The sequence below is a fragment of the Enhydra lutris genome, unplaced genomic scaffold (genome assembly GCF_002288905.1).
Source record: "Enhydra lutris kenyoni isolate GAN:26980312 unplaced genomic scaffold, ASM228890v2 scaffoldscaffold73, whole genome shotgun sequence".
NCBI classification, from domain to species: domain Eukaryota; kingdom Metazoa; phylum Chordata; class Mammalia; order Carnivora; family Mustelidae; genus Enhydra; species Enhydra lutris.
Window position 1 is genome coordinate 1,931,172 of NW_019154157.1, and position 24,747 is coordinate 1,955,918.

At 40.8% G+C, this 24,747-nt stretch overlaps 1 protein-coding gene across 1 annotated transcript; it reads right to left on the reverse strand.

The window, feature by feature from the left end:
- Positions 1-1,336: 1,336 nt before the first annotated feature.
- LOC111160066 (developmentally regulated GTP binding protein 1) lies at positions 1,337-22,338 on the reverse strand. The gene is made up of 9 exons (XM_022522876.1): positions 22,019-22,338; positions 21,054-21,177; positions 19,297-19,472; positions 12,125-12,194; positions 9,595-9,764; positions 7,330-7,460; positions 6,046-6,213; positions 5,651-5,773; positions 1,337-1,978 (listed from the first exon to the last, which is right to left on the reverse strand). The coding sequence occupies exons 1-9, from the start codon at positions 22,058-22,060 to the stop codon at positions 1,879-1,881; spliced, it is 1,104 nt and encodes a 367-aa protein (XP_022378584.1). The 5' UTR covers positions 22,061-22,338; the 3' UTR covers positions 1,337-1,878.
- Positions 22,339-24,747: the final 2,409 nt, after the last annotated feature.

The following is a 24,747-nucleotide window of genomic DNA, read 5'->3' on the forward strand; positions in this document are numbered from 1 at the left end:
GAAATTCGAGCCATGCTGTGACAGCCAAACCATTGTAATCTTGGGAGTCCATGAAGAGAAAGCCTTTACTAAAGGAATGCCTCTCCTTAGCAGCCCTACCCTTGATAGGATTCCTCTCCCAGAACTCTCAAGTCTAAGCCCAAAAGGGAAAGAAAGGAAAATGGTAGGGTAATGCTCTCCTTAAGCATCGGGGTCAATGACAGGCGGAGAGGAGGATGCTGAATGATGGAAGCAAGGCCTGTTCAAAGCACATCCTGAGGTCTTTGACGAACTAGATTTCAGCAACCTCTTCTACACAAATGCTGGCGGTGCTAAATCCTTGTTCAATGACGTGACTTTGAACATGAGGATTTCTCTGAACCCCAGTATTTGCTCTGGTTGGAGAGCAAACCTTGCTGGAAATCCCATAGCTCAGCCAATGTTTCTCTAAAGAGCTGGGGGTAGGTCCAGATTTTGGTCTTATACCTATCATGAATGCAACAGTGATATCAAAGTTTATATCCTGCAAAGTCACTGGGATACCAGGCATATCTCCTGGGTCTGGAGACAATGCTAACCCCAAGCTCCAGAAAGATGATCAGAGAAACAACTGTTACTAAGGTAGCATGAATAACAAGTACTATACTGGAAAAGGCTGAGTCTGATGTGGATAATCCCACATCCCCATCCCTCACAACCTGCTAGAAGCTCTAGCTCACTTCATCTAAAAATCAAACTGTCTTCCTGCAAATCTGTTTCCATTCCTCATTTTCTCAGGGACTACCCTTCTCTATCATCCCTGTAATCCATACTGAAATAATCTTTGACTTCTTTTTCACCAAAGAGGAAGTCAGTCAATTACCAAGTTTAGACTTCTGGGTACCTACCTACATAACCACACCCTCCCTCTGCCATTATTACCACCAACCCAGTCTACCACAAAGATTTTTGCCTATGAATTTCCTAGTACCAGGATGATCCCTTTATATCCCTGTATTCCCAGCCCAAAACCTCTCATTATGTCCTCAGTACCCTCTCAAGTAGTCCCGACCCCACCTTCCCTTATAACATCCCACCTCCATACATACACATATACACAAACCTGCTCCGCTCAGGTAAAGGAAAGTGACCAGTGGTAACAGCCAACATTCACTAAGTACTTCTGTGCCAGATACTACACTAAATAATTTTACAACTACCATCTCTCCCTTAATACTAACAGTCTCCACTCTAGAAGGTAAGTGCTATCACCATCTCCGTGTTACATAAGGAAATGGGACAGTTATAAAGGTTGTGTAATTTATGCAGGGTTTCACAGCTAATTAGAAGTGGCCATGCAATTCAAACTCTTGATGCATCTGGTTAGAGTACTTTACTCAACTGTCACATGACACTATATCCCAAATTGACCAGCCTTGCAGGGAATTACCAGTTAACTTACATCATGTCCTTCCTCTTTCCAGTATCGCCTGCAAAAGACCACTTGAAAAAAATGAAGGCCACATCCAGTTGGAAGGGTTTCTCATGACTAAACATCAAATAAGATGTTGTAGTCACATTCTGATCCATTCCACACTTAAGACCAAGCTCCCAAGCACCCCTTCTGCAGATGCCTCACAGTACGTACCCGTCCTCATTCAGTCCAACCCAAAACAAATTCTGACGACACATGAACTGCACAGAGCTGGCTTGGCCTACCAGGTCCTTTATGCAGTCAATTTACAAGGTGACACCAAGTTAAGACAAGTAAAGTTCCAGCTTGCCTCCAGATGCCTTCATCTCCCTCCCCTAAATCCTGATCCACTGGATGCCAAAGCTCAAAAGGGTTTGGGGTAGGGAATAGCTTGGTTATGGGAATAGCTGCTATGGTTGGCCCAGCAGATGGGCAGGAGGAAGGTTTCACTTCTTCACAATCTGAATGACATCCTCGTCCTCCAACGTATGATCTTTACCCACTTTTTGAGGATTGTGTTTCACAGAGAGACCCCAGACCAGAGCGCTGTATGGAAGGGGGAAAAAAAAAAAGTCAGTGTAAATAATCACCTAGCTTCTACCCTAGCTACCAGGGTGCCACCTTTCTGCTTAGATTTAGCATTCCACCTCTTAAAAGAACCCTAGGCGTGCAACATGCCCTCACCCCAGTCAATGACTACATTCAAAGCCCATAGGCATTAGCTTCCCCAGCAGTATGGCACAATGGAGCCTTCACATACAAAATGGCAAAGACTTCTGGAAGTTGTGTGGTTCCTCTTGTTCCAGAGTCAATTTAGGAAAGTCAAAGAGAAAAAACACAAATGAGAAATGTAACAAGACTGCTTAAAATTAAAAGAAGCATGGATTATAGAAAAATACTCTGAAATAATTCAGATTAGAAATTCTTATGGTGTCAGTTATAGATTGCTACAGAACACCAATTTTTATTGGATCTATTTAAGCCATCAGTGAGTACTAAGAAATATAGGACCTCTCTCCTTAGCCTTGCTAGGAAGAATCTCTCTCCCTTCCAAGATACCATAACTGGTATGTTCTCCAGATTTTTTTTTTTTTTTGGAATTTATGAAAGTAATTTTTTTTAAGATTTTATTTATTTGAGAGGGAGAAAGATAGAAAGTAAATAAGAACACAGGAGCAGGGGGAGGGAGAAGCAGACTGAGCCAGCAAATTTTTTTTTTATCTATAGGCCTCCAATACTAAAAATGTTATGTTAGTGATGGACACTGAGACCTGCCTCACAAAGGCTAAGAACTATGTACCAAGGGATAGAAAATGGTGGCCACACCATTTGTTGCCTTTGCAACAAAACATCTTTAAAAACCTATGCTCTGGGGCATCTGGGTGGCACAGTTGGTTAAGTGTCCAACTCTTGATTTTGGCTCAGGTCATGATCTCAGGGATGTGGGATAGAGCCCCACATAGGGCTCCGTGCCCCTCCACCCCCAAGCATGTGCTCTCTCTCCCAATCTCTAAAAGAAATAACTCTTAAAAAAAAAAATAATAACCTATGTTCCAAAAAGAAATCGAGTAAGATTTCACTTTGCAAAAAACAAAAACAAAAAACAAAAAATAGGTAACAGGAAGAAATACAAAAGCATTTATAAGACATAAAATTTTCAATGCACCAATAAGGTAAATGCAAGGTCACTATTTTATAATCTTAAACCAGGAAACTAGTTGTTTTTTTAAAAGATTTTATTTATTTGACAGAGTGAGAGAGCACAAGCAGGGGTAGCAGTAAAAGGAGAGGGAGAAGCAGGCTCCCAGGGAGCCCGATGTAGGGCTTGATCCCAGGGCCCTGGGATCTTGACCTGAGCTGAAGACAGATGCTTAACCATTTGAGCCACCGAGGCGCCCCTAGTTTTTTGTCTTTTTTTTTTTATTATAAAGATTATTATTTTTTAAAGATTTTATTTATTTATTTGAGAGAGAGAGAGACAGCATGAGAGGGGAGAGGGTCAGAGGGAGAAGCAGGCTCCCTGCTGAGCCAGGAGACTGATGCAGGACACAATCCCAGGACTCCAGGATCATAACCTGAGCTGAAGGCAGCTGCTCAACCAACCAAAATGATGTGAATCTTGTAATACAGAAAACACATAGCCACCCAGGCACTCCCAAAAATATTTATTTACTTAAGAAAGAGACAGCAAGCTAGAGAGAGAACATGAGCACATGAGCAGGGGGAGGGGAGAGGGAGAAGCAGACTTCCTGCTGAGCAGGGAGCCCGATTCGGGACTTAGTCCCAGGACCCTCGGATCATGACTCAAGCTGAAGGCAGACACTACTGACTGAGCCACCCAGGCACCCAAAAAACTAGTTTTTAGCAATCATACTCAATGCCTGCAGTTAACATCAGTGCCTCCCATTTTGTTGATGGCAATGTAAATAGGTCCAGCCCTTTTGGAGCAATGCAGCAAAACATATCAAAGACCATATTATCATGAATCCTGGATTAAAGAAATTAAAAGGGAAAGGTCTGTGCGTGAAGACAAGAAAACTATGTAAAGTAGCAATAAATAGGAAAAACGGGATTATAAAAATGATGTGAATCTTGTAACACAGAAAACACATAGTAAATGATCAACGGACATGTGCCTGTATTCAAGGACACAAACGGAATGCAACAAGGACAAATGTTGTAATTAGCAGGTCTAAAGCTGAGATTTTTTTTCTATTATGATGGTTAAAAGGTTATTTGTTCCATAATTTAAAAAAAAAAACCAAACAGGAAAATAGTTACCAAATAAAATTCCATTTGCTTTGAAATGTCTTTTCTTCAAAATATTTTTCTCCCTTCTAATTCCTTCATTAACTTACAGTTCTAGAGGCTTAGAAAAGTGTTCTGCCACCATGGAAGCAAGACTTATATAGAAATCTATGAAGTTTGAAAAAGGAAACTAATCTAACTTCACAAGACTCTCCTTCGCTGATTCAAGTATATGCCAAAATGTAAAGGTCTAAGGTTAGTGGAAATTAGCAGCTGCACATGGAATACAGTTGTTTTGGATAAAAGAAATGTAAGATAAAGGTCTTCACTCTTTCTTAGGATCAGAAACAAGTATTTTTTTAAAGTTTTTGTCTTAATTCCAGGTAACAGTGTTATACCAGTTTCAGGTGTACAATATAGTGATTCAACATGTATCACCCTCTGTTCATATCAAGTGTGATCCCCATCACCCCTTTCACTCATTCCCCCAACCACCTCCCCTCTGGTAACCATCAGTTTGTCCTCTATAGTTAAAGAGTCTGTTTCTTACTTCCTCTTTTTATCCCCCTGTCCACATATGAGTGAAATCATATGGTATTTGTCTTTCTCTGACTGATTTCACTCAGCATTATACTCTCTAGCTCCCTCCATGTCGTTGCAAATAACAAGATTTCATTCTTTTTTATGGCTGAATAATATCCTATTGTGTGTACAAACACCACATCTTTCTATCCATTCACCAACCGATAGACAAAAATTGTTCTACAGTGGTTATGTGAGCTGATAATGTCAGAAGAGTGGTTAAAGGATATAAGGAAACTCCTTGTATTATTTTTTCAACTTTTCTTTAAGTCTAAAATTAGCTCAGGAGTGCCTGGGTGGCTCAGCTGGTTGAGCATCCAACTCTTGGTTTAGGCTAGGGTCATGGTCTCAAGGTCGTGGGATCAAGCCCTGTGTCAGGCTCCATACTCAGTAAGGAGTCTATTTGAGATTCTCTCTCTCTCTTTGCCCTGTACCCACACATATGTACACGCACACTCTCTCAAAGATAAACCTTTAGAAAAATAAATTAAGGTAAATAAAATTAGCTCAATGAGCTCAAAATAAGGTGTCAGAATTTTTTTTTTTCAGCCTATATCAGCAATGAAAGTATATGAAAGAGATTTAGGGGCATTAAAGCATGCTTAAGGTTTAGAAGGGGTCTCAGTACCCACTGGAGGCCAGTAAGATGCTGGCAGGAAGAATTAACATTTGTTCATTCCTGTCAGCCCACCTGACCTGACAAGGCTTCTAGAGCACTTCCTGCTCCAACCTGGCATGTTTTTGGGAAGACACTGCAGAGTTCTACCCAAGCAAGCATTTTTGCAGCTCCTCTGAAGCCATTTTCTTTAATGGTACCCCAAGAATTGCTAGTTATTAGAATCAGGAGCTCATAGTGAAAAGAAGGCACTACATGTCCATGATACTTACTATTTAAATTCTTTGATAAGGTTTTTGTGAATCTTCATGCAAAAATCTTCCACTGTCGTCCTAGAGTAAGGCAGCACCACTGGAGATGTATAATCTGGCAACTGGCCTTTGGGTTTGGTGTAACTAGAACAGAGAGGAAGCAGAGGTTGCCTACTTCTTAGAATGTTCCATGTATTAAATGCAAATCAACCCTCCATCACCCCTGAAAAGATCAGACATAGATAACCTCCAATTAAGGAAGAAAGTGTCCTCAATATGGCCTAGCAGATAACAGAAATTTACTTATTTATATCTCCGAAAAGAGACAAATTATGTTAATGAGCTCCAGACAGTATCTTTTTAGGATAGTCTGGTTTAATTCCTACAGCAATATGACCCTTTCTACTAAGACTTACATCCTCACTAGTTTCAGATAGTCCCAGATCTTTTCCAATAGGTCATCAAAATTCCAGCGATGATGGGCAGAAATGGGTACACAGTGAGGCACCTTATAGATGATATCCAATTCCTCAATGGAAATCTGATCTATCTTATTCAACACGTAGATACAAGGTATATAAACTCTACAGAAGTAAAAGAAAAACAGGACATTAGTCTGGATCTGTTGACAAGACTCTGTGAATATCAGCATCCCCTGACCCAGGACCCCAAATCATAGACTTGAAAAACATCAGATCAACCCCTCAACCCCACCCCCCAAAAGGCTTCCTATCAAAGTAAGGTAGAATATCCAAAAAGTGAACCATGAGTTGAGAAGTAACAAAACTCAGGCCCAAGTCTCAGCCATGCAGCTAATTGAGAGGTATCATAAGGAACACAAGCTTTGGAATCACAGACTCAATCTACTCCCAGCTCTGTCACTTCCTAGATCTAAATCCCTTGGGCAAGTCTGAGAGTCAATTTCCCACAAAGTTGTTTTATATACTATAAGTGTAAATATATTTTAACAATATATTTCATTAAAATTTTTAAAATAAAAATAACTAACAATGTCACAATCCTAATGTCCATATCAATACGGCAGCTAAGGATACTAATAATTTATAGCAAGCCACAACTTTTCAGGCTTCAATTGCCTCCACTTATACGATGCCTAACACAAAGAATTGCCTTTGTTTGTTTTCAAATGAGAATCAAATAAATCTATCAAATAAAAAAGAACAAATGAATAGGAAAGCAACTGAAGAATATTATGCTCAAATGCCAAAAAATTTTAACAGTGGCTTAATTATTTGATTTAAAATACTAATAGTAATTTTTCATGGAATAGGGCTTCAGCTACATACTTTTAGGTTACCCTTAGAAAGAACAGATACAGCCCAGCAAGCTCTGAGTTCTATACAGCAGCATATAGGATTTCTCAGATGGATTAACTCTGAGAGAGCAGACTGAGAACTGCTCTCTTCCACCATCATATGACACAGCTTAGGGAACGGCCTACTTCACAGCAAGTAACAGAAGTGGAGAATTTGACCATCATAATCAAATCTCAGACCAAAGAAGAATGTTAGAAATCAAAACCAACCCTTCGATTTACAGCTAACAAAACCAAGGCCCACTATTATTTGAGATAGCACAGACAGTTAGTATCAATGTCTTCCAGCTTAATAATCCAATACTGTTTCCACTACAAGACTTCAAATTCAAACCTGGGCACCAGACTGTACACTTAGTCATACCTGTTTCCTTCCACCACATCGATGAGGTCGTCCGCAGTGGCATCACTACGCAGTGTCACATCAGCATTGTGAATTTTGTATTCGGCCAGAATGCTCTTCACAGTTTCAGCATCCAGCTCACTCTGAGGGCACTGCATGTGCACAGAAGACAGTAACTGGTCACAGAGCAAAAAAAAAAATCTCCCAAAAGTATCTATCATCATACCTGGATAATCCTAAAGTACAAATTCATTTCTAAAATCTGTTATTCTGGATGAGAGTAACTGACTTTCATCAAGAAATACCTGAAAACTAATAATCTTTCCAAACTCAAGTGAAGGTGCCTTGGACTGAATCACTCCCACCCAAATTCATATGTTGAACTCCTAACCCCAGTTATCTCAGAATGTGACTGTTAGGATTAAAGATAGCATCTTGAAAGAAGCAACTAAGTTAAAGTGAGGTCATATGGATGAACCCTAATTCAAGTGACTGACATCCTTGGAAGAAAGGGAGATTAGGATACAGACACATAGAGGAAGACCATGTGAAGACACAGGGAGATGATAGCCATCTACAAACCAAGTAGAGGCCTCAGAAGAAACCAACTCTGCTCATACCTTGATCTCAGATACCTACTGCCTCCAGAATTAAGACATATTAAATTTCTGTTGTTTAAGCCACCCGATCTATGATACTTTATTATGGTAGCCTTAGCAAACAAAGAATACTAAATGTTTACACACACACACACGAAAGAATACTAAATGGTCAAATTCAACCATTATAACAGGATAATGAGAAAGATCTTCTGGGCAGGACAGCTTAACTCTGTGCTAGTCATATCACCAGGACCTCTGAATGTTAAATGTTCTATAATGAGAAGCAAGCAGAAGTGGATAGAGTTGATCACTCCTCCAATCTAAAACAGTTTTTTTACTTGACTTCCAAGATTCCAAACTCTCCTGGTTTTCCTCCTTCTTTGTCTAAAAAAACATTATTTGCTGATTCTTCCCAACTCTCAACCAATAATCACTGGAGGGGGACCATAAGACTCAATCTTTGAACCTCTTTTTCTATTTATACTCATTTCCTAGTTATCTCAGATGAGTTCATGGCTCTAGAGTTGCTATTCTCCAAATTTATACCTCCAGCCTAGATAATTCCTCATATGCCTGTCTGATCCTAATACTTGGGTGTCTAGCATCTCAATCTGAATACCCTTATCTTCCCCGCCCCTCCAATCTTATCCTATTCAAAGTCTTACCATTTTAGTAATTGTAAGTCCTACCAGCTACTTTCAAAATCTTTTGATAATCAACTACTTTTCATCTCTCCCACTATTACAACTCTGGTCTGAGAAACAGCACTTCTTGACTGGCTTATTGCAATAAACTCTTAAATGGCTTCTTTGCTTCTGTTCTTCTTTCTGTTCTTAACGCAATCCAATCTATTCTCAACAAATAGCTAGACTGATTCCACCAAAACCTAAATCAAATCATGTACACTCCATTGACAGGAACCCAACCAAGAATTAACCATCTCCCACAAAGTAAAAGCACTTATGTTCTGACTTTATCTCCTACCACTGTCCTACTTGCTCACTCTGCTGTTCCTCAAACATCCAAAGGCATGCTCTATCTCAGGGCTTTGCACTTGTATATTCCCTCTATATGGAATGCTCTTTCCCAAGACAGACCTTCTGTTCACACCTTCACGTCACCTTAGTGAAGACTTCTCTAGTCAATTCTCCCACCAATACTCTCCATCCCTTTTCCTAGTTTATTTTTGTCCTTAGATTTAACATCATCTAATATATCGTATTAACTCATTAATTTTGTTCACTACTTTTCCACATAGAATGTAAGGAAAGAGATTTTTGCCTATTTTGCTCTCTCTTCCAACCTATCCCTCTGTCCAAGAAGAGCCTAAAACAATGCTTGGCTCATGGTGGACACCCTATAAACCTGCACTGAATGAATGAAAATACATTAGCAGCCACCTACTTCATGTAAGCATTAAAACTGGTCTTTAAAGAAAAAAAAATAAAAATAAAAATAAAACTGGTCTATACTCCCATATCACACCAAATAAATAACCCAAAAGAAGAAATGAAGTTAAGTCTGAGACTGATTCTTGTCCTACTCTGAAAGTTAGAAGGTCACTGTGTTACCTCTGTTAGGGCTGGCAGAAGCCAGGTGATTTCCAAAGGTCAATATCCCTGTGCCTCAATCCACTCTTGACCCCAGTCCCTTCAGCAGCCTGCCCCATATCATCTCCACTTACAGTGGCCGTGAGATTAATGCCTCCTTTATCCTTCTTCTTAAAGCCAATGTTGGGGGGTTTGCTGTTCAAGCGAATGCCGAAACCTTCCAGCTCATTTTCAATTATCTTTTTATGTCCCAAGGGTTTCAAGACATCCAGAACAATCAGGATCAAGTTACATGTTCGGGCCACTGAAGAATGGAAAAAATAATTTATATCCAAGCAAAGCTCACTGAAAACTTAACTAAGCCAAATACGCAAAAGCTGGCTAGGGTGGGGGGCAGTGGAGTTCCATTAAGACAAAGGATTTTTTTTTTTATAAATACACAGATATACATGAAGTTCTTAAGGTTACAAAGTCTATGCCAGAAATCAATTTGCAATGTGTGCCTCATTTTTCCACTGGTATATCTAGAAGATGTGTTAACTTCTAGATACACTAGCTGAAAAACAAGTCAGAATGAAGGTAAGAACCGAGCACTAACCTAAATCCCTGAAAAAGTTTAGAAAGATTTAAAACAGATTCTAAAAACATAAGACTGTATGCTTGGCAAATTCTTAATCAACTTTATTATCAGTGTAATTATATATACACACACACACACATATATATACCATATACATATTACATATATATTATCAGTGTAATTTACAAAAAAACAAATTGTGTCCATGTTAAGCATATGGTTTAATGACAAATGTATACACCTATATAACCACCACAGGGAAGTAAGAGAACATTTCCATCACCTCTGACATCAATCTTCCCCTTGATTCCCAATCACTGATCTGCGGTCACCACAGGTTAGTTTACATTTAAAAAAATTTCATATAAATGGAATTATATAAAATATAGTCTTGTGTGCCTGGCTCTTTCAATTTAGCATAATGTTTCTGATATTCATCCATGAATTATCCTAATACATAATTCTATAAATAGCTAAATGAATAATTTAATATAAGGATACAATAAAAATACTTTCAAACATGCAAAGACAAAAATTTACCTATCATTTATCCTTTTCCTGGAAGTTTACTAAAGATTGTGCTTCAGGAAAACATGAAAACAACCCCAAAAAAGACACTGACTCCAGGAAATAGGGGAGCCCACACAAAGACATAGAAGAAAGCCTCAGATTGATAGCCATGCAAAAAATCTATAGCTGCACTGTGCAATACAGACTCCCTAGCCACCTGGGGCTACTTAAACTAATTAAAATAAAATAAAATTTGAAATTCAGTTTCTCAATCACACTAGTCTCATTTAAAGCACTCCCAATAACCACACATGCCTAGGGGCTACCACTGTGGAGAGCACAGAGTCAGACCATTTCCTCTACTGGAAGAGAAATTGGTTGCAGCACCAATCCAGATTAAAGCAAGAAGACAGGGTATACAAGGGTACTGTCAGGGTTGTGGGGAAAGAACGGACTCAGTAAGACTGATTTGGAGCTATATTTAACTATCTAGGAAAATACTAATAGGCATTTGATCTGTTAGAACATTTAAAAAATATTAGCAAACACAGAAAAGTAAATTAAACAAAAAAAGAAACAATCATTAATTCCATGAAAATTTTAGAAACAGACTTCAAGAGAAAAGAATTAGCATTGAACAAAAGTTACATATTCATTAGATAATAATGTAAACTATGACTGGTAAGTTAACTAAAAACTGTGATATAATTTATTTGAAAGGAGGGTCTGGCTCAGTCAGTGGAGCATGTGACTCTTGATCTAGGGGTTGCTAGTTTGAGCCTCATGTTGGGTGCAGAGATTACTTAAAATTAAAATTGAAAAAAAAAAAAATGGGGGGACCTGAGTGTCTCAATCAGTCAAGCAACTGCCTTTGGCTCAGGTCATGGTCCCAGGATCCTGGGATAGAGCCCCGCATTGCATTGGATACCCTGCATGGCAGGGAGCCTGCTTCTCCTTCTGCCCCTCCCCCTGCTCATGCTCTCTCAATAATTAAATAAAATCTTCAAAAAAGAAATAAGAAAAAAGGTATAGAAGAGAGCTAATTCTCCACCATAACATGAAACCAATAAATGACATCTAAAATTAATTAATCATGAAATAGCAATATAAGCAAAATATATGAAAATATGAAATGAGTAACAGAAGGAACAGTTGAAGAGTTGATAACAGTTGCCAATGGGGAATGACTGTGGAGGTGAGGAAAAGTGGAAAAGCAGATGGTTGCAATTAATGATGGCCCTTTTATAATACTTTACTTCAAGTAAAAGAAGAAAAGAAGGAAAAGGCATGAGTGGGAGTCAGAAAACCCAAGTTCTAGTTCTGAATTGGCCAAAACTAGGGCAACAATGGACTAAAGCACTTCACTTCTCTCGTCCTTAGTGTTTCTCCTCAAATGGAGATGTGGACTTACTTTCTGAAGTCCCTTCAAATTCTGACATCCTACTCCAGTAAGAAGTCAGGTAAAACCATGCCCTTCGTTGTAATAAACTCTCTTAAGTCCAAGAATCCCCAACTAAAGGAACAGTACCCAACAAAGGGATGATATCCCAGGATGGTGGCTCTGGACCACTCACCTGCAATGACCTGACGGCCTCTACCTTTCCCATCCTTGGCACCCTCAATGATACCTGGAAGATCCAGGAGCTGCAAGATTAAGGACAGGATAAAGAAGAGAAGAGAAAAAGTCATAAATCTGAACAAACAGAATGATTTCAAGTATCCAAAGTATAAAAGATCCAAATCCAACCTTCTTTATGAGTGTACTATGCACTTAAATGTCAGTTCTTTTATATACTTTTTAGTAAGTTTTTTATGTATTTTACCTAGTTTAAAATGCCTAACAACCCTGAGATAAGGATATTAGCTGAGATTCACAGAGGTTAAGTGATTTGCCCAAAATCACAATCCTAATAAATCAAGTAAGATTATAACTCACATTTTGAAGGCCAAACCCATTATTCTACATTATCATCTTCTAGGGGCGCCTGGGTGGCTCAATTAGTTAAGTGTCTGATTCTTGATTTTGGCTCAGGTCACCTCAGGGTTGTGAGATCCAGCCCCATGTTGGGCTCCATGCTGGGCGTGGAGCCTACTTAAGACTGTCTTTCTCCCTCTGCTCCCCACCACCTCCCTAAAATAAATAAATAAATAAATATATTTAATATTTTATATATATATTTTATATTTATATTTTATATATTAAATACATATATATATATGCACCACTTCTTTTCAGAAGGCTGAGCCTCCACACCAATTCCTTACTGTGGATAATAGTTGAATCTTGATATTCACGTGATACATACTGAGAGCTTTGCAAATCCTCCAATTTACAAAAATTTCTGCATTCTTTTTTTGTTGTTGTTCTTCAATTTGTTAATTTTTAAATTTTTTTTTGTTAACATATAATGTATTATTAGCCCCAGGGGTCTGCAGTCATTCTTAACCAGGTGAGCACATAATAATCACCTGTAAAACCATTAAAAATGCAGATATCCAAGCCCCATCCTTATAAATTCTAATTTAAAAGGGCAATGTAGGGTTCAGATATTAATCTGTACTTCAAAAGGTTCCACAGGTGACTCTGATGTGTCCCAGTTGAAAAATGACTGTTTAATTTAAGCCCAGAAAACACAGTAAAGGTAAAACTTCACAGAAGTCATAGTGTATGTACATAACTATAAGAACATAAAAGCCAACTTCATAGCACACAAATCACATGCACATCTCAGCAAAATTACAAACTATTATTTATAAACCCTTAAAGAGTCCACTGAAAACAGTTAAGAGCATATATAAAATGGAAATATCAAGGGTCATCTATATGGCCAATACTGAATTATCCACATAAATGGACCAGAAACAGAGTGGCAGCTTATCAAAACATTTAAAACCAGCCTTTGCTATAAGCCTATCTGACATTCTAAAAATATATTTCACATTAAATAAACCACATGGGGGTGCCTGGCTAGCTCAGTTTGAAAAGCATTAAAACTCTTGATCTCTGAGTCTTAATAAGCCCCATGATGGGTGTAGAGATAACTTACAATGAATAAATTTTTAAAATAGCTAAATAAACCAAAATGAAAAAGAACTAATTCAGGAGGCGCTTAGTTCAACTTTTCCTTCCTACTCAAAGCTCCTCCCTATTCTTCGCTAAATAATGTTACAACTCTAAGACTAATACAACACACCAAACTGAACTACCCTTTTATAATTTATGTTGACTAAATCAGCCCTGACTTGGGAACTTTAATTATACTGATTTACAAGGTTACATGTGAAGTAATGAGCACACCAGTTCTTGATTTCTAAATACCATTTTCCAATAAAAGAAACTAGAGCTCCTTCAGAAGTGGTTGATTTCGGTCTTGGAGCAGGAAAAAATCAAAGATTAGCATGGAACATCGTGTCATGCCAAAAAATAAAGTACTCACAAAAAGATGGGGGCTTATGAAAAGTACACAGGAGCCAACCTGAAGGAGTTCCTAATTGTCAAAACTGGAACAAAATGAGTAACAAATAATGGTAGTACTTGATTATAACCCATAAAATAAAACATCCACAAGCCCACACTGATACATATTATTGAATAAATAAATGAAAGAAAAAACAGCTCTTCCAAATAGAATCCTAATTAATAACATATAGTAAGAAAGAAAAATAAAGAATCAGCGTTAGGCAAAAAGCAGAGTAATAACTGCTACAGATAGGATCCAGATGGATGCTAAAATGAGTGGGCAAGTTTGAGAGAGAGGATTTGTATCTTCTCAAAGTATCTCTCCCAAGATATTTACCTATAAAAAGAAAAATAATTTAATTTTTTTTAAAGATTTTATTTGACAGAGAGAGAGAGAGTGAGCACACAGGCAGAGCGGCGACAGAGGGAGAGGGAGAAACAGACTCTCCATTGAGCAGGGAGCAAGATATGGGGCTAGATCCCATGACCCTGGGATCATAACCCAAGCCAAAGGCAGCCTTTTTAACTGACTGAGCCACTCAGGCACCCCAGAAAGATAATATTTTTTTTTTAAGATTTTATTTATTGATTTGACAGAGATCACAAGTAGGCAGAGACACAGGCAGAGTGAGAGAGGAGGAAGCAGGCTCCCCACCAAGAAGAGAGCCGGATGTGGGGCTCAATCCCAGGACCCTGGGATCATGACCTGAGACGAAGGCAGAGGCCTCAACCCACTGAGCCACCCAGGTGCCCTGAAAGATAATAACTTTTTTAAAAAAGAAAGATAATAGATTTACAGTAGAGAAATCCTGCAGATACCACCAACTGATGGACGTCAACATCACCAATTAAGACATATAACATCATGAATCCTGTAAGATGCATTGAGGACACACCATCATTTCATTGTATTCTTGACAAAATACATAATACCTCAATCTAATTGTGAGAAAACATCTGATAAACCCAAACTAAGGGACATTCTACAAAACAACTAATCAATACTCTTTAAGTGTCAAGGTCTTAAAGGATAGGACTGAGTAACTAACACACATGGCAGGAGAATAAGGAAGAATAAACACAACATAGGATGATCCCAGATAAAATCTTAGAAAGGGGCATTGGTGGGAAAATTGGTAAAAATTTGAATAAGGTCTGTAGTTTAATCTATTCCTGCTAATTCTCCTGTGATTAGGTAGGATGTTCACATAAGCGGCAGCAACATGAATGATACAATAAACCTCAAAATAATGATGCTGAATGAAAGAAGCCACCTAAAACAGAGTACATTTATATTTACACATGGTCTTATTTATGTAAAACTCAACATGTAAACTAATCTGTAGTGATAAAATGTAGATAAGTAATTGGCTTGGAGATAAAGGGCATCAGGAGGGAAGCAGCATACAGAAACTTTTGGGGATGGTGTGTTTATGATCTTGATTGTGGTGATATTTTCACTAGTATATAGCTATGTCAAAACTTAGCAAACTGTATGCTTTATCTGTAGTTTATTGTATGTGAATTATACCTCAATAAAGATGTTTGAACATCATCAGTTGTTCCTAGAAATTAAGTCTAGAGTCTACTTCAACTCTCCCAAAGATTCTCCCATCTATTTCTAACACTCAGTAAATCCCAGTCTACTAAAAAAATATATATATTACTTCTGCTTAAAAAAATACATATATACACATATATATCAGCAAAAGGCTTTAAAAGTGTATACTGATGGGGCACCTGGGTGGCTCAGTGGGTTAAAGCCTCTGCCTTCGGCTCAGGTCACGATCCTAGGGTCCTGGGATCAAGCCCCGCACGGGGCTCTCTGCTCAGTAGGGAGCCTGCTTCCTTCTCTCTCTCTGTCTGCCTCTCTGTCTGCTTGTGATCTCTGTCTGTCAAATAAATAAATAAAATCTTTTAAAAAATTTTTTTAAAAAATTTTTAAAAAAAAGTGTATACTGAGCCTAGCTAATGTTCTCAAAAACACAAAAAAGAAAATCCATCGGATAATCTAAAACTCTGAAACCTAGAATACGGCTATAAAAGGCCATCTGAAAGAGAAAATATTAAGCTAAGAGAAAAGAGCACAGCCTTTCTAACTATCGTAACTGAAAACGGGGAAATTCATTGAAGCCCCTACAAAAGTAAAAATACAACCTAATTTAACTTTTCTTGACAGAAATTATTTTTAAAGTTACATCAAACTTTTTTTTTTTTTTTTAAGATTTTATTTGACAGAGAGAAAGAGAGAGGGAACACAAGCAGGTGGAGTGGGAAAGGGAGCAGCAGGCTTCCCACTGAGCAAGGAGCCTGATGCGGGCTGAGCTAAAGGCAGATACTTAATGACTGAGCAACCCAGGCACCCCACAGCAAACTATTTAAACATGACAACTAAATTTCAGACAATATCAGGATGCTATGGCTGTAGACATGGCAACTAAATTTCATTCAAAAAATAACCCATGCTTTACACATCTGAATTTCATATTACAACCAAGAGACAAGAGTAGTTTTTTTTTTTAAATCATGAAACTGTAGGATTTTAAGAATTCAATATTAAACTAACTCAAACTCAAATGCCTTTAGCGGTTAAAGCAGATAAATATACAAGTCAATTATTTATACAGGACAAGAGGAGTCCTAGGGACCCTAGGAAGGTGAAAATAAGCCCCATAATTTTTAAAACTGAACATCCATTCTAGGCTAGTATCTGCCTATGTGATAACATCAGTTTGCTTTTTAACATCCCCAGTAAGTGGTGGTTCAGTCACTACCTAAAAGACCTCTACACAGAGTAATTTATTACCTCAAGAGGTACCATTCCATTTTTAGGCAATTTTACTGTTAAAACCATCATCCTTCCTAACAAAAAAACAGAAATTTCCCTCCTTATAATTCTTATTAAATGGTTCTAGTTTTGTATACCTCTTCATCCATGTCACAGATAATGAGTACTCTGCCACAAAACAGCTATTTAAAAAACATTAAAAAAAAATTCAAAGGTGTTCATTTTCATCCTGTCATGCACACCTTAACTTGGTTTCTAAAGTCGGTGGGGGCTGTGGGAGAAGGAAAGTGCACAGGCAGAAAAGCAAGCATCATGCAAAAAAGGGGGGGGAGAACCTAACAGGTCAGGAGACAATGAAAGGAATGCTTCGTGGGAAAGAAAAGGAAAGAGAGGGTTAAATAGTTTTTTTATTCTGATATACTCAAAAGCTCTGAAAGAGGTGTCAAGAACATCTCATCAAGGAAGAAGTTATTCTCTGAGTTGCTAAAACTGTGATTATCACCAAGACTCTAAAATCAGATGGCATCAAGAAGTGGTCCAGATATACTCAAGCATCCTCATTCTTGTTATATACATTTGGACATGGAGTCCCTGAAAGGTCCATGTCCCACCACGGTCTTTGCATTGCCAGGAAAAAAAGCCATTGAAAAGAACACCAAGGGGGCGCCTGGGTGGCTCAGCGGGTCAAGCCTCTGCTTTTGGCTCAGGTCATGATCTCAGGGTCCTGGGATCGAGCCCCACATCGGGCTCTCTGCTCAGCGGGGAGCCTGCTTCCCCCTCTCTCTCTGCCTGCCTCTCTGCCTGCTTGCGATCTCTCTCTGTCAAATAAAAAAAATTTTTTTTTAAATCTTTAAAAAAAAAAAAGGAAGTAACACCAGGACATTGGTCCCTTCCTACTTCAGATCAATAAAGAAGCACAAATGTAACTCACAACTCATTGTGTAGCTCAGCAGGGGGGAAAACAAATGCTTACACCAACAGTTCCCAAATAATGAGCCAAGGGACTCTGGAGCACCACATGGAACTTAAGGGTGGCATGGGATATTCTAAATTTCCAAGAGAAACAGTAATTCTTGATATACGTCACACAATGAAGGAACTACTAGCTCCACATAGCTCACAATTTCAACACTACATGGAACTACATTGCTTTCAGTTGTCATATCCAAATCTTTGAGAAGTTAAGATTTTTCATTAGTCGCTATGGTAAAAAAGCACCACACAAAAATCAATGTGGAAAAGGTTAACAAATGTGATTGTATCCAGTCTGATTCCAAAGTTTGAGAAATTATGTGGTACCCAACAGTGCACACACCCCATTGGTAAATAAATAACTGTGGCTGTAAGGACATAAATACTTAAGTTGTTTGGACCTAACAAACAGAACCATTAGGTATTTCTTTTGGCCTGGAGCATGATAAAAAAATTACTGAGACAAGAAAAGGTGTCAGGAAATAACTGCTGAGACACTAAGGGTGCTGTGAGCGAAGAAAGTCTGGGAACCTCCGGCCTAAACTCAAATGTCATGGAATTCAGAATCTTGCCTTCTCAGCTATGCAGCCATTAAGAATATGACCCATTAAAGCTTACATTTACATATACCTTTTTTTTTTTAACTTCTTTTTTTTAAATTTACTTTTAAAGATTTTGTTTATTTGACAAGGAGAGAGAGATCACACGTAGACAGAGAGGCAGGCAGAGAGAGGGGGAAGGCAGGTTCCCTGCTGAACAGAGAGCCCGATGCAGGGCTCGATCCCAGGACCCCGAGATCATGACCTGAGCCGAAAGCAGAGGCTTAACCCACTGAGCCACCCAGGTGCCCCACATATACCTTCTTTTATACCCAAAGGGACTCTTTATTTGCTACCCCTAAATCCATCACCTAAGAAAAACTTCTCAGGACATAACTTCATTAGGCCTCACAGACAAGAATTATCTTCTAAAAAGGATCTCATCAAAAAATACAAAGGATCTTACATTATTTCTTTTATTAAAAAGTTTCTAATGGTTCCTAGCTACAGGTAAGAGAAAATTCAATTGCCTTAGCAGGCACACAAGGCCCTTCATAATTCAGCTCCAACCTACTTCTCCAGATTCAGTTTCTACCATTCCTGTCCCACGCCTCAGCTTGTACCACAGCAAGCTATTTACCATTATGGCTGCCTGAAATTGCCCTTTACCTTCTCTGGCTGATGAAATCCTACCTGAATTTCAAGACCCACCTGCACTGTTATTTTCTACATGAAGCTTATTTTAACTCTTACCAGATCTTGCCCCAATATCCTCGGGTGAAAAAATAGTTCCTTCTTTCTCTGTGTTTTCACAAACACTATCCCACTGCGTTACTGTCTTTATGTACTGTTCTATCTTCCTTGCTAGACAGGAAGGGCCTCGTAGATCAAAGATCAGGTCTGCCATAAAGAGAGCTTCCAATAAGTGCTTTTTACATGAATGAAAGAATGGATTTCTTTCCATCTGTGGCCTGAGGCCTGACTCACCTGGATCTTGGCACCTTTGTATCTGATGACACCAGGCACAGTGGTCAGAGTAGTGAACTCATAGGCTGCCACCTCAGAATATACCCCTGCCAGGTTACTAAGCAGTGTTGACTTCCCCACTGATGGAAAACCCACAAACCCAATTCGAGCATCACCTGTCTTGGCCACATCAAAACCTAAAACATCAATAAATATCAAAAAGAAGAAAGAGTTGAGATTCATGAAATTCCTTTCACATTCTGGCAGTTTATCCATCTAGAACATATTTCTCCAACTTTCTACAGTTTACCTCTCCAGAGCTTAACCACACAAAATAGCAAGAACATTGCTTATTTATTTCTAGATTATATCTATTTATTTGACACAGAGAGAGGGAGAACACAAGTGCGGGGGGCCGGGGGGTAAAGGGAGAAGCAGGGAGCCAGAAAGGGCTGGATCTCAGGACTCTGAGATCATGACCCGAGCCAAAGGCAGATGCCTAACTGACTAAACCACCCATGTGCCCCTAACACTGTTTAGTGGAGTATTTATTTAGAAACTTTATTCCTCTACCACTTACAGTTATACACCTTTCTGGTACCCACAGTATTTAACAAACATTTTATTATAATGGATGTAAAAATGGGTGGGGCGCCCGGCCAACTCTTAATTCTGGCTCAGGTCATGATCTCAGGGCTAAGAGATCAAGCCCAACACAGAGCTCTGCCCTCAGCGCAATCTGCTTATCCTTATTTCCTCCACCCCCGTTTGTGTGTGTATGCACATGTGTTCTCTCTCTCAAATAAATAAAATCTTTTAAAAATGAGTTTCTTCATATGTGGACTATAACAAACAAAACAAATGCAAAAAGAGAAACAAAAAATTAGACTCTTAAACATAGAGAACAGATGGTCACTAGAAGGAAGGTGGGGGGGATGGGTGAAATAGGTGAAGGGGATTAAGATCCCATGCATTGTGATGCTCACTGAGTAAGTACAGAATTGATGAATCACTATATTGTATACCTAAAACTAATATAACACTGTTTGTTAATGTTACTAGAATTACAAACTAATTTTAAGTAAAAAAATAAGCTAAAGTTCTTTTAAAATAAAATAAAATTAATAAATAAAATAAAAATGGGTTTCTTTTTTTGTCTTACAAACTCTAAGAACTGTATGACTGACTGGATTTTCCTTCTTTTTCATTTTTTTTTTCTTTTTAAATGTCTGCAAATGAAGCCAAATTCATGGCCCTCCTCTGGGAAGTATATAGATTTTATGACATTATTTTTGGTCCTACCTTATCTCCCTTGGCTTCAAATTATTCTTCCTACCTTCACTTCTCTTTGTATCAATTTCTTTCTTATTTTTTACCTCGTTGATGTATTTACGTATTCATGTAAGCCAATGAAAACCTATTTTGGATCAATAGAGGATATTCTTAAGGATGCCCAGCTGGCTTAGTTGGAAGACCATGGAACTCTTGATCTCAAGATCCTGAGTTCGGGACACACCTTGGGTGCAGAGATTATTTAAAAAAATAAACTAAAAAAAAAATACAGTATATACATAAAACTCAGTTTATCACTTAGACAATATTCATTTGCCTTTGAAATCAGCAGAATTAAAAATGAAATCAGATTTGAAATCATGAATTAAGAATTAGAAAATCAGATCTACTATCATAGAAATTTTAAAATTACCTTAAACGATAGACCTATATTATTTTGCCAGAAATTACACCAAAAAAAATTTTTTTTGAAGAAAAACACAAACCTTCTCCTGGCCCACCACCACCACCACCTTTTGGGGTAATGAGCTCTCTACGAAGCTTAGCAAGGCGAGCCTTAAGCAGCCCTAGGTGGTGTGCTGTGGCCTTGTTCTTTTGAGTCCGAGCCATCTGTAAGGAAGGAAATCACAGCCATAAATCAGAAGCAGTTCCTACAGGGTAAAATACCCAGAATGAACCCCCACCCCCCGAGCTGGGAATGATTTTTTTCTAGATCCTACCTGATGCCAATATACCCATTTTAGTCAGACATAAAAAAGAGTAAAAGTCATCCTCTTCATTACCCACCCCATTTCCCTCATTACAAAGTAAACAACTGAGGCCCAAACAGAAGAGACATGACCAAGGTCACTGCATGCGCGCCCACAGATCAGACTAAAACTCAGATGCGAAGTCCTCTTCTACTGCTTGTACCTGGCATGCACGATCTGATGTAAGGTCACCACTTTTCGGGATTTTAAAATGCTCTGAGCATTTCAAACAACAGAATCACATAGTAATTCAGGTTGAATCAACATCTACTGCAGATGTTATCCCAGATCCATTCCTGGGACCAATACTCTGGGAAACGCTGTCTTCAAAGATTGGGGAAAAGGGGATGGGTTTTGGGTGATGATCAAAGATACTGAATGCGTGAGCGGGCCAGGGCTGGAGCAGGGGGGCGGAGAGGACTGTGTTGCTCTCAAAAAAGGAAGACTGAGAGGATCGATGTTCGGACAGGAGCCGAACACGGAACGGGGTACCAACCAAGGAGCAGGGGTTTGGAACGCGGCTGAGAGAGTCGGGGGGATCCAGCGAAGGCAGAGGGGAGTCGGGGAACGCAGGATCGGGAAAAGCGGAGTCGAAGAACGCTGGGCCGGTCCTGACGCCGCTGAAGGGAGTATAGGCAAGAGGAACACTACCTAAAGAGGAACACTCTGAAGGAGAGTGAAGCGCCACCTGTGCCCATTACCTCGGCTTCAATCTCCGCGATCTTGGCTAAGGTGCTGCTCATGGTAGCGAGTCACGGGGACTTGTGCAGAGAACGCAGTTGCCTCCGAACAGATTACCTCTCTTCACACAACCGTCGGAGTACCGGCCAAGGCCACCAGGCGCTACTGCAACGCGCAAGCGCGGTACTTTCTACGTCTCGCGAGATAGTTCCGCTCGAGACTCACCGCGAGATGTACAGCTTGAAGAGGTCTCCTCCCCCTCAACCAACCCCGCCCCGCCCGGAGCCAGCGCGGTGTCATAGAGCCCGCGGGAGTGGGGGCCAGAGAGGCCGCCCGGGTCTGTAACTCCCTGAGCGCGCGGAGGGTCGCGCGCCGCTCGGCCCCGCCCCGCCCCGCCGGACCTGCGCCCACGCACTGTTCCCCGCCCAGCGCCTGGTGTGTGAGCAGTGGTTTCTCCCTACTGACAGCTAGACCCGCAGCCCTAGGACCGAGGGCGTGAGCAATAAACGCTCTCAAGCCATCTACTCCTCTTCCTCGCCAGCAGCGTTGGGTCCTGATGAGGCGGAAAAGCCCAAAATGGCCGCCTCACTGAGATAAGGAACCCCCCAGAATGACTTGGCACTTCTCCACTCAGTCACTTCCGCATAGCTTTAAGAACTGCCGTGTGACCCCGAGCCAATCAGCTATGCGATACCGCGAAAAATCCCTAGTTTGCCTATAAATATCCGCCCCAATCATAGCTGGATGCTCAGACATTGGGAACCATCCCGCTGAGCCCGCCGGTGTTAATAAAGCTGTGTTGTGTCCCACTTCTCTGCGTGCCGCTTGAGTTTCTCCATCGCTTCAGAACTTCCGCAACATTTGGTTCCCTGATCGGGAAACGGAACCCCGCTAGTCCATTGTGCCACCGGTGTGGGACCGGAGATGGGCCATGATGGGCAGCGGAGTGCCTAGCATAGGGTTTGGGTGCGCCCCACTGATTTCGAGGGACCCGAGGCTGGGTTCTCCCTGACAGCTGCGGCTCGTCTCCGCCCTGCTGGACCAGCGATAGGAGACCGGGGACAGCTGGCCAGATCCACCCGTTGGACCAGGTAAGCCCCAGGGCCACTGTCCGAGTCAGACCCATCCGTCAGGACGGGAGGGGAGACTGATCACCTCCCATTAGCCAGGGACACCCAGAGGGGGGTTATCCAACCTGTTTGAATCTGAGGAACGTTTGAGTGTATGAGTGTGTCTGTATGGCTCCACTGCTTCAGCTACGGAGTGGGCTGCACCCTGAGTCTCACGGAGCGTCATAGGGCATAACGGTCATATACTCCACCGAGTAGCCTGGTCCGGGGCTTATACCAATAGACCTTAGCTAAGACGCTCCTAAGTTCCTGCGAGGGATGTGAGCAGGACAGCACCCGAAAATACCCCACCCTTCGTTTGCAACACTGCTCACAATGGGTGGGAAACCCAGTAAACCACACTGCCTTAGATTGTGTGCTTAAAAACTTAAGGAAAGGCTTTAGTGCCGAATACGGGGTACATATGACCCCAGGAAAACTGAGGACTCTCTGTGAGCTAGAGTGACCCGCTTTTGATGTTGGCTGGCCCTCAGAAGGAACCTTAGACCTCCCCACCGTCTGGCAAGTTTATTGTGTAGTCATGGGAAACCCAAGACATCTGGACTAGTTCCCATAAATTGATTCCTGGTTAGAAATAGCCAGGACCCTCGTTCTCTGCCAATGGCGAGGGACAGTGCAGGATTCTCATTGCACAACCGACCAAGGGCATCCGAAGTAAGGCCATACGCCAAGGGGACCCAGACGATGAACTCCACCGCCCTATGGACCTCCAACCCTCCCGACTGCATCGGCCCTCCTGACTGCACCTGAGATGGGACCCGGCACACTGCCACCTTCTGTTTCACCACCGACATACCCTCCCCACCTCCTCTCGCTCCCAACACCATCAATACCTCTTCTGGTGTCCCCAGCCCTGCCAATGACAACTGTTTCCCCACCGCCTCCAACTCCCCAGATGCCGGTGACCCCGCAGCCAGCACCAGTTTCCTCGCCAACTGTTCCTGAGAGGGACCCCTCCCCAGAAAGCGAGCCATGGAACATCACACACCACCTCCAAACGCGAGAAATCCCTGCTTACCCAGTGCCCCTCTGAGAAACTCGAGATCCTGACAAAATTGGAGTAGATGGCACCCCCCAACCAGGCAGACCCATTATCTACTACCAGCCCTTCACCACCACAGACTTCCTAAATTGGAAAAATCATACTCCCGCCTATTCGGAAAAACCACAGGCAATGATCAACCTCATAGAATCCATCTTCCAAATCCACTGAGCAACCTGGGAAGACTGCCAACAGCTCCTTCGCACCATGTTCAACACTGAGGAAAGAATAATTCTCCAGGAGGCATGTAAATGGCTCGAAGAGGTGGCACCAGTCGGCACCTTAAACCCTGAGGGATGGTCCCAAGAGTCTGCCCTGGACAACCAGCCTGGCTGTGACTTCAACACAGAGGAAGGCTGGAATGCCATCAACCGCTACCAAGATGCTATCCTGTGGGGCCTCCACCAAGGTGCCAAAAGGCCTATTAACATGTCAAAAATGCCTGATGTGACTCAGGACGGAGAAGAGATGCCTGGTAATTATGAGCCGCTCTGCAAGGCTTTCCACATATACACTCCATTTGATCCAGAGGCACCAGAGAATCAATGGATGGTGAATGCAGCCTTCATGGCTCAGT